At 45.7% G+C, this 11,252-nt stretch overlaps 1 protein-coding gene across 1 annotated transcript in view; it reads right to left on the reverse strand.

Annotated features, from left to right (window-relative positions):
• Positions 1-299: 299 nt before the first annotated feature.
• The window catches only part of LOC310797310 (kinesin-like protein KIF13B), a 29,538-nt gene continuing 18,585 nt past the window's right edge, over positions 300-11,252 (reverse strand). The window contains exons 7-8 of the mRNA XM_083659681.1: positions 1,523-1,831; positions 300-620 (exon numbers count right to left, since the gene is read on the reverse strand). Of these exons, the coding sequence (XP_083515807.1) occupies positions 1,586-1,831 (246 nt within the window). The 3' untranslated portion in view covers positions 300-620; positions 1,523-1,585. The remainder of the gene's footprint in view (positions 621-1,522; positions 1,832-11,252) is intronic.

An 11,252-nucleotide genomic window follows, 5' to 3' on the forward strand; every position in this document is an offset into this window, starting at 1 on the left:
AAGATCAAATGTACTGCCTCCTTTCCTCTTTCAAAATGACCTTATTGGCTGTTTTAATGAATGAGCCCGAGCCGTCAACAAAGTGAACAATCCATGTGTTAGTCGTGTCAACATGCCTGTCTGGACACATCTGATCTGTGCCACATACACAGCCATGCCAACAGCCTGCTCACACTTGGATATGAACAGAATATCAGATTTGGTCATTGCCCTCCTACAGTGTGAATGCAGCCTACGGCCAGTCTAAGTGCTTCTGATGGTGTAGGCGTGCCTGCTGGGGTGGCCGATAGCCACAATCAGGTTAGCTACAGTACACACAAAGATGCAGTCCTCCTCTCATCGTTCAAGTGTCCCCATTAGGGGCTCCATGGCGGCCAGGAAGCAGGCTTCAAACTCCTGGTCTGAGAAGCGAGCTACCGACAGGCGGGCACTGCGTCGGATCTGCAGCCTGCTGGCAGGTGGCAGAGCCAGGATCTTGTCCATGGCCTCTGCATAGTTGTCCTCGTCATCAGCCAGGAAGCCTGTCTGGCCTCCCTCAAAGGGCACCACGATGTCCAGCTTGGGCCCGCCAGACTTGTGGGCAAGAATGACTTTCCCTGCGGCCATAACCTCCATCACACCTGCAGGGGACAGCAGAGAAAGGAGCGTCTTTTAAAGTGAAAAATGTCAACTGAAGATGTCAGCTCTTGGACAACAGAGGCCTGGTTGCATTATCAGGTGTGATCCATACATTACCAGTGAGATTCATTATCATTATGGGTGCTTCTAGCTGAGCTGTGATCAGATGGATGTAACCTCTTGTGATATCATTTAAAATAACATTTGAAAAAGGCAACAGAAAACATGTCAGCCCCCACAATTGGTGCAATGCCTATTAATAGTAGTGCCACCCTTGGGCTAATAATGAAAATGCTGAAATACAGTAGTGAGATGCATCTGTGACCAGCAGTGTCTAATTTTTTTTTTTTTTTTTACGAATGCGAGAATGAAGCAATCATGCATAATCACATTAACGTTGATGAAAATCCGATCAGTGGGGACCAATAACACAGTCTAAACAATATTCTTTTCTTTTTTGTATCTTTTTTTCCTTCCGATTTTTCACCCATTTTCTTGTACTTGGCCCCTGCTGTCCCGGGGCGTTGCTCCATCCCCTCTGCCAAGAGTTGTAGACTAGCACATGCGTCCTCCGATACATGTGCAGTCGCAAGCTGCTTCTTTTCACCTGACAGTGAGGAGTTTCACTGGCAGGACGTAGTGCAAGGAGGATCATGCTATTTGTTCCCCCAGAACAGGCTCCCCAACCAACCAGAGGAGGCGGTAGCTCAGCGACCAGCACTCATACCCCCACCAGCTTCCCACCCACAGACACGGCCAATTGCGTCTATGTCTGACCAAGCCGGAAGTACATCGACCGGGAATTGAACCCGGGTCTCCGCGGTGTTAGGCGAGTGCTTTTACCTCAACACTACCCAGATGCCCACAACTAAACGATCATTCTAACCACTGTGCAATATATTACCTATCCCAAAGTGCTCGTTCCACATGGTGTGCAGGCCGATGGTGGCTTCCCCCAGCTCTCTCTTCAGCTGGTGGTCAGCTGGTGGTCCTTCTCGGGCCTGAACTGCCCGACGGACACGATGGAGCTCCGCTTCCTGTCCCCGTCCTCCTCCAGTGGGATGTCCAGGAAGGCGCCGACATCACAGGCGCGCCCATGACGAGATCCCTGCAGGAACCGGCCATGCCGTACATCAGGGCGAACAGGCAGTAATAGACCACCTTGAAAGCACTCAGGAACAGGTTGTTGGAGATGTAGTCTGCGTTGTTGAACCTAAGACAATGGCAGGAGAGGTTAGTGAGCAGCAACGTGGTTGATGTGATGAACTCATAAATCTGCGTGAAATGAGACCAAAAGCCACCAAATTCTAATATTTTTCTTCTGGACATTTTTGCACAAGCTTGGGCTGAAAATAGCAGCAACAGCAGGTGTGCTTGTAAAACATCGATCCATGTATACGATTTGAATGGGCCAATAATTCAATAAATCCCTCATAGGATCAAATTACAATCTAGCCTATCCCGTCTGTGGGGGTTGATAGGGTTGTTGACCAATACCAATTAATTAGCAATAATTGGCAATAATAATCCAGTAATTCAACAAGATTTAAGATTAAGGGTTATATTCCCCTCAAAGTTTCAGTCGTGTATCAAGTGCTTCCATCATGCATGATAAACAATCACAACCTTTGAATGTGCAACATTCAAAGGTTAACCTAACCTAACCCTAACCTAACCTAACACTAACCCATGTGACCCAAACTCAAGTTAAGATGGAGAAGAAGGCAGCTTTGGTGGGGGAAGGGGAAGAGAAAAAGCTAACAGAGCATCTATAGAAAAACACTATAAAAAAAAGATGTGTTTAAGATGAGGGTTTTCTTATCTAACCACGACCAGACCCAAACCCTAACCACATGGTTGTACTTGCCTAAACCTAATGTTTTATACAAATGTGTGTGAACCCTAACCCTGTCTTTAGATTGGAAGGCACGCAGCTTATCCATTAAGCCATATGAGTCAGCACAGCTGGAGCAGCACTTTTTTCACACCCTAATCCTAATCTTGACCACATTTTTTTACTTGCCAGACATTTTAAGGAATAAGCAATTGCAGCGCCCAATCAAATGAGTTCTGGGGCGGGGTTTTTCCGGCCCATAGACGGGTTTCTTGTATACAACATTAGTGGGTGCGTGCGCGCGCAGGGACAGAGGATGACGAGAAACGAATCGAGCTGATCGCCCATTGGTTCAACACAGGTGCATCACAAACCCACAGTGAAGTGTAGAAACTTCAATTTTATATCTATTCCAAGCTGTCACTCTACATGTTACATAAATACCACCTGTAATGCCTACATTAACAATAAAATAAGTAATCTGAACGGCTGGGTCATTTGAGCAGTGAGTGTGGGTGGCGCTAATTCATGTTTTAATTTGTTTACAAACCGCTGTTAAACAAAACTGTAGAAGAAGAAAAGCAGCAGTGAGTGTGCTGCGGGGGTGTTGGACTTGTTGATGCCTCGCCTGACTGCGCTCGCCTGCTCTCGTCTGCTTTCCAGGCGAGGCGGCAGTCAACTCAAACGAGTGTGTGGAGCTATAGTCTAAGGTGTGGAGCGGCTTTCTACCCTGGTGATGCGCCAGGGAGTTCCCCAAGCCCCTGTAGCCGGCGATTTCTCCGCCTACTGGACTCTGGCCTACCGGTTACTTTATACACTGAAAAAAAAAAAAAAATACAGTGCACCTGAACGCAACATACAAGATACCCGCTGAATAAGTGTCCAAATGTTCATGTCATTCTGGCCAATACTCCAATTCTGTTATAACATTTCAGTCTGGAATATGGAATATCTTTCAATAATCTTTATAACTAAAAGGCTAAAAGTAATCTTATGTGTAAGAAATGACTTGTCTACATTGAAGTAAAAAATGTAAATAATAATTAACTTGTTGGTTTTGGATTTATTTAGCTTCAAGAGTGCATTTTTGTTCGTGTGACCCTCAACACAGGCTTTGAGAATCCCGGGCCACTTACTGATACTTATGCTTAAATTAACCCACTCTCTCTCTTTCTTTTTACCGTTTTTCTCCCCTCCCATTTTCTTCCCAATTGTACTTGGCCAATTCCCCCTGCTGTCCCGGTCATTGCTCCACCCCCTCTACCGATCTGGGGAGAGCTGTAGACTAACACATGCTTCCTCAAATACATGTGCCAGCTGCTGCTTTTCAGCTGACAGTAGGATTTTCAGTAGCAGGACGTAGCACGGGGGACCATTACGCTACCCCCCCCCAGTTCTCCTCCCCCTGAACGACCAGAGGAGGCACAGGAAGCACTAGTGCAGCGACCAGGACACATACAACCTCACCGGCTTCCCACTCACAGACACGGCCAATTGCGTCTGTAGGAACGTCTCCAAGCAGTACCGCTGCCGGGAAGTGATCCTGGGTCTCCGTGGTGGTAGGTTTATACTGTCTTAGAACACGGCTCTCTTGAATACTCGATTCTGATTGGTCAATCAACAAGATTCACCGGTCATTATTTCTCGACAACCGACCGCTGCTCTGCCACACCTGAGATTAATCAGTTGATAAGAGCTTTTTGTCAGCAAGACACTACTAATTAGGCCAACCAGTTGCAGCTGTGGTGTCTTGTGTGCCAATTACGAATGAAACCGCTTTGTCGTTGAAAACGCTATTAAAAAATCTATTTGAATAATTATTTTTGTCAGATTATTGAATGATTTAGTTGTAGGCCGTGTTCTAAGCGGGATAATGTATATTGAGGCGGTGATTACTGGGAAATAATGACCTTCAGGTGAATCATTAAGCCCTCCGCTGCGCGTCGGGCTCAATCATCACCTGTCGGTCATTATTTCCCCCGTAATCACCGCCTCAATATACATTATCCCTTACTTATATGTCGTCCATGTGATTTATGTGTTTATAACCTCTTGCACCCCAATCCCACTGTGGTTTCTATGCAAATGGTAAATAAACTGCCTCTGACTCATGTCTTGGTGTTTAGGGTTCCAAAGCCCCCCCCCCCCCCCCCCCCCCAGCAAATTGATGAATAGTTCAGCTTCATTCTTGTTCTTTTAGAATGCCTATTTTGCTCATAGTTTCACTGTTATCTCTCTATCTACAGTACAGATAGTCATGATAATGGAATTATGGACAAAATCATAGGATTTAACACGTTCATTGCCAACGACGTGTAAACACGTTTTCAGAATCCAGCTGTTGACTGCCAGCGACGTGTTAACACGTCGTTGGCATCGATTTTTTTTTTTTGACGGTGGGTTGTGCATCTAACCCTTTTACATCTCTTATATAATTATTGGAGCCACCGAACGTTTACAACCCATTCCACCGACCCACTAAGTGGCAACAGTGCTCTCCTGACTAGAGGAAGGCAAGCATTTTTTTAACTTGTCACGCCATTCTCACCCCAGCCATTCTCATGAAAATGGATGGGGGAAAACGCTTTCGTTTTCGCGCTGATTGCTGGCGATGCGGGATTGCAAATTTACATAATAGATTACAGGTGGAACACACTTTGAAACACGCAGCATAAATATGACCAGAATCGCAAAAGCTTCTCTCAACCAAAACTCCAAGAAGCGAGCGAGTCCATCCCGACTTCCTCAAACAGCGGCCGTGCAGACAGGCACAGGACAGCAGCAAAGCACTGAGACTGGTGACAAGCTTGTGACGGCCGCTGCAGCCAAGAAGAACGCCCACGGAGGGAGGAGTTGAAGCAACTCTCCCTCTCGCTCTCTCCCTCTCTCTCTCTCGCTCTCTCTCTCCCTCCCTCCCTCTCTCTCTCTCTCTCTCTCTCCCTCTCCCCCTCTCACTAGGATTAAACCTAGTGCGTCTCCCTCCCGAGAGGGAGGGAGAGAGAGAGGGAGGGAGAGAGAGAGAGAGAGAGAGAGAGAGAGGGCGAGAGGGGGAGGGAGAGAGAGAGAGAGAGAGCCAAAAATGAATGGTTAAAGTGACTGTTCTATCGAATTTCACAAAAAGCCGTTTATCTCTGAATATTTTTTCTGACGCTAAAACCATGCTGTATTCAACTGCTAATGCTTACATAACTACTAACTCTACAAACTAACTCTTTTAGACAGAGAAAGCACACATTCTATTAGTTCTTTTGAGATATTGTGTGTTCACAAAATCTTAGCAGAAAAGAATCCTCGGGTCTTGAAAGATGAGCCAGAATCCTCAAAAAAACCCTCTGGCAGAAGCTAACTACAGTAAAAAAAAACGTCTGGCAGTGAATGTGTTAATAATTTAATAAAATATATTCTCAGATTTGGGTGCAAGACACAAAATCTCATCAAATGTGGGCCCTCATGTGGACTAAATTAAGCGTCCTTGATATGAAAACGGTTGAGAACTGTTACTAGTTAGTAGTTACTTACTACATAGCACCAGTTGATCTTGCAGAATATTAGGCAACAATCTGTGTTAATAATGTGTAAATGGTTGAAGCTGAAGCAATTGCAGTTATGTGATTGTTATCCGACCGAACCCCCCCCCCCCCCTTACCCTGCCTTTTAGACACAAAATGGCTCTTTAAAAAATCCTATTTGCAACGTTATCAAGGTGTGGGTATCCGCTGGATGCTAAACGAGTAACGACAGTTACCAGGTGTGGGTATCAGCTGGATGCTAAACGAGTAACGACAGTTACCAGAACAAGGTGTCGAGCGTCAGCGGGACAAAGATGCTATGCAGCGGCCTCTCCCAGACGAGCACTCTGCACCCACAGCAGCAGCGGCTCGTACTGCGACAGCCAGCCCTGGAGACGCTCCCGCAGGCGGACCAGCTCCGGGTCCCCGGGAGGGAACATGGCCTCCAGGCCGACCGAAGAGGAGGGAAGCGAGGGGTGTCATGTGGCCCCCTCTCCGCTCCATGGATGTATTAAAACAACCTCCGCTCGCCATGTTTTCTCTCTCCCACTTTATTATGTGTTGCAACTTGTTTTGGAGATCACGGGGACCAGCGTCAAGCAAGCCACAATACAAAACGGGGGTTTTCCTCTAGTTATTGCTTTCAAAATAAAGGCATAATAATAATGAAGCTCTGTTCACTGACTCAAATGCCACATGCACTAGACTATTTTAAAGCCAAAGTTGTATATCCAAGCTAATGATTGCATTATCTTTTTTTTATTCAAAGGTAAAGTTGCAAAAAAAAAAAATCCCCACGTTTACTTTTAAGGCAATATTGCTCATTTCCGGCTATGTTGGAGTAATTTCAGGCGCCTTGAGGTCGCTATGGATGGACGGATAGATCAAGTCGAGAGAGATCTGATGAGGAGCCCGGGTGAAGCTCATCTGTAGCCTACCACCCTGTGGTGTACAGATGCTGCTGCTACACGAATGTTATAAAAACAGTCGCTTCTCTGCATGTTTGTTGCTGTAACTGTTGCATCATAGCATCTTCTCACAGCTAATTTGTGTACTTCCTCTCCATCTCCATGGTCACTTTCCGGCATTTTTGATACTATTTATATATATATATATATATATATATATATATATATATATATATATATATATATATATATATATGTTACAAATACATATATATATACCAGTGCATACTTCAGCATGCACTGGGACGCGTCATCGGGTCAAACACCGTCACGGTGTTTCGGGTCTGTTCAACATCATACACCCTCGCCCAGTAGACCCAGCCGAGGCCGATTGGACCCCGACCCGCATCCCAGAAGCAGCCGCTCACGGATCAGCCTTCCTACTCTGTCTGCAATGTTGCCTGCGGAAGGGTTGATCACGCCCAATCCGCTGCAATAGAGCTAGTGCTACACCGCAGTATTGCAAGACCCTTCGGTGCATGGAGGCTCTACGGCGCTGCGGGTTTCTCCCGGCCGCTCTCCTCCTTCGTCTCACCAGGCCCTCCCGGGGCAAAGGCATCCCGAGGCAGAGAGGATGCCTCAAGAAGGCCTGTGCGTTGCACATCATTCGGCTGCGCCAAGCACCTCGCTCTAGCCTGAAGGACCCCAGGCCGCGCCGATATTTACACAGATTTTCGGGAGGCTAATCCGTAGCGTTTGTGGATTTCTCCCTCACGAGAGAGCCAGGCTGGGGTGCTAAACCCATCCCGTACCGAATGCCGTCTCCCCGACCGTCAACTGCCTCTCCAGCTTGTCACCAATCTATACCTGGTTGTCACCTGGTTGTCTATTGCTAAGTGTCACTGGTCAGGGAAGCCAGAACTCTATGTTACAAATACATACTTCAGCATGCACTATACATTTGATGATGTCACAGTGAGATTTATGACATCACGGGTGGTATACTGTATCACTCATGGTCTCACTCTCATTTGCCGGAGGGTCCTTCACCTGAGACATCGTGATATTGGAGTGTTGATGTATGTATGTATGTGTTTTTTTTTTTTTTTTTTGCTGTCCCCAGAAAATAAATAAATCAACCAAAAAAGGCAGTCAGTGGCATATAGGCGTATAGCATATACCCTAATATATATATATATATATATACACACACACACACACACACACACACACACACACACACACACACACACACACACACACATATATGATCATAGTCAATAGCTACAAAACCACAGGTTATATGGGCACAGGCTGCTTGGTCACAGCAATGCATTGCAGGACCTCACCTCATTCAAACAAAGCCTCACAACCCCCACTACACCCCACCTAAACCATCTGTACTACTGGTGCGTTCCTTTATCGCAAAATAACTGGGATGTGGAGGCTAAATGACATCACATCCGTTTTGTTAGCGTTCCATTTGCAGAAAACTTGAGCTGGGAAGTTCACTGTTCATTGGTCAGATCCAGTCGCTAGCCAGGCTAGCCATTGTAAGCAATAAATTTGACAACATGGCATTTCGCGGCAATTTGCGCATACAAACACTGCAGCCTCATGTCCACACAGATAGATGTTAGGCAGTGCTGTGTGTACAGCTGATTTAATGAGACACAAACAAAACAGAAGTGCTAAACAACATTACTACGATTATACTACTACTGTTGTTGCGCGGCGCAGCCATCTTGGATTTTTGAGGTTGGGGCTGCTGAGACTCCTACGAGTTTGGAATGGGACATACCAGCTCTGATGACGTCACCGCCCAGCTCATGACCTTTGAAGTCGTAAGATTACCAGTCCCCAGTTATAAAGGAATGCACGATACAACCCCCACTACACCCCACCTGAACCATCTGTACTACAATGGGCGGGGCGTCGGTGAGTTCAAAGGTGTGACGTCACCTGCGCTATATAAACATCTGTTTACAGTTGGTCTGCCTCTTTATAGGCCTACTGCCGCCCAGCTGTGATCACTAAAGAGACATTTTCTGCAGAAATTCCAATAGACCAGGAGGACTAGGCCTCTGATCAAGGTTTCTTTGTGCTCCGATCTAGTCTCACGTAGTCAGACCATAGACTAGTCAGACCCACCGTCGACGTCATCAAGCTTCCAGCGACAGAGGCAGATATCATCTACGGCATTTGTTTTTGTTTTCACTCTTGTCATTGCTACTTGATTCTCGACTATAATTTGTACCATCATGCTTGTCCATTTTTATTTATTTTCTGTTATAAGCACTTGTCTGTTTGAATTAAAAAGACACTGCGAGACTAGCTCCGATCCAGTCTACAACTACTGCGCACAAGCAAGGACAACTTTGGAAACGCAAAGACTCTCCAGGTAGGCTGAATCTGGCAGAATTAGATTAGCCTTATTGTTAGATGTGTAGTGCATGCATACTGTTCATGATGGAATATATCTTCCAGAATCATGAGGACGATCTCCTTCGTTGAGTAGCCTAGTGATTATTAATACGAGTTGATATGCCTCTGCTCTCTCTCTCTCTCTTGATTTCAGTTTTAGACGCGATCCCAAATTATCTCATGCCCAACTTTTTAATAACTAAAAAAAAAATTAAAAAAGAAAAAGAAAAAGAAAGAAAACCAAGGCCGTCGGAGGCCCTGGTTTATTACCCTTCTCTCTCTCTCTCTCTCTCACACACACACACACACACACACACACACACACACACACACACACAGACACACAGATCTAAACATCACTCCACGTGTTATTCTTCTATTTAGCCTACTGTAAAATTCAGGCTTGAGTTGTTTTGATTCTTACTTTTGATATCAATATTAATACAATACATTTAATTCATTGATAGATCGTATTCTGCTTATACTGTCTTTCATTTATCAGAATCACTTTTATTGCCACAAAATGCAAGATTGTAATTTGTCTCAATGTAGGCTATGGGGGCCCGATTAGATAATGTGAAAATACCCGGGGGCCAGCTGCTTCTCACATCATGGTTAGCCTATATAAAAAAAATCACATACAATTGTACTCTAAGGATTTTGTTTAGCATCTGAAAACATTAGTTTTGCCTCTGTTGTTCCTACTTGGTGCTTGTCTACAGACTGTATGATAGTGCTGTCATCGTTAGGTGAACAGAAAATGTGAATTGAACTTGCTTGTCAATACTGTGTGGAGGGCCGCATATAGTATATTTTGGGAGACAAGCTGAGGGCCACTTAAAATCGGTCCGCGGGCCACAATTGGCCCCCGTGCTGGACTTTGGACATGCCTGATTTAACCCTACTGTATCTACAGAGCTGCTTGGTGGGAGGACAGACATCTGGCGTAGGAGGGGAGGAACATTGTCGAAATGAATTCTTCAGAAGAGGTGAGAAAAATATCACTGTTGTATCACTGATGTTGCAGCACACACACACACACACACACACACACACACACACACACACACACACACACACACACACACACACAGTGCACCCCTGTCCTAATTCTTTATGTCTTCCTTTATGCAAACAGAGAGACACCAAGAGACCCAAACACATTCACACTGGAGAGAAGCCCTACCACTGTGACCAATGTGGGAGCAGTTTCAGTAGGCTCTTTCATACACGCAAAAATTGCCGTTTAGGAGTCCCGTAAAGCCAGCCGCCTCGTCACAGAAATTGCTTTCACACGAGCCAAGCAGCACGGCCACATTACCGTGCTGCGTGTACTTTCAGGTGAAATCCCCTGCTCCCGCATTGAAAGGCGAGCGGAGGGATTTCCTGCTCCTCCTAGCCCAAATTAATATTTTCATAGGTTAGTGTAGCCTAGGCTACTGTATGATGAACGAATTCATTCAACAAGACTTCCCTCCTAGTCCGCTGAGCAGGGAGGATAGGTGCACTCGCATGGTGGGCGGGCAGATCGATATGGTGTCCTACTAAAATTGAAACGATACACGACCGCCCGCATATCAAACAGCTGCAGTCTGCATAACGTTCGTCGGGGGAATAGTATAGGCTATAAATGCACATGACTACTTAACGTTAACTGTAGAAACGGCCTGTAATGGCCCACCGTCAGGCCTGTTCTTGGGGCAGTCGATGCCCATGGACCGACGCGCTAACGACGTAATGATGATGACATCATCAACGATGACAATGATGTCATAGCATAGAGTTCACCTGTGAGGTCATCGGCGATGTCAGACATAACACCGATGATGTCATAGCCCCCTCGAACGTTGTGACATCATCAATGATGTGATGTCATACACCAAATGTTGGGATATATACAAGCTTCTTCCTTCCTCTCTATCCTTCATAATGTCAACCATTAGCACAACCAATTCCGAA

The sequence above is a fragment of the Poromitra crassiceps genome (assembly GCF_964638095.1).
Source record: "Poromitra crassiceps genome assembly, chromosome: 23".
NCBI classification, from domain to species: domain Eukaryota; kingdom Metazoa; phylum Chordata; class Actinopteri; order Beryciformes; family Melamphaidae; genus Poromitra; species Poromitra crassiceps.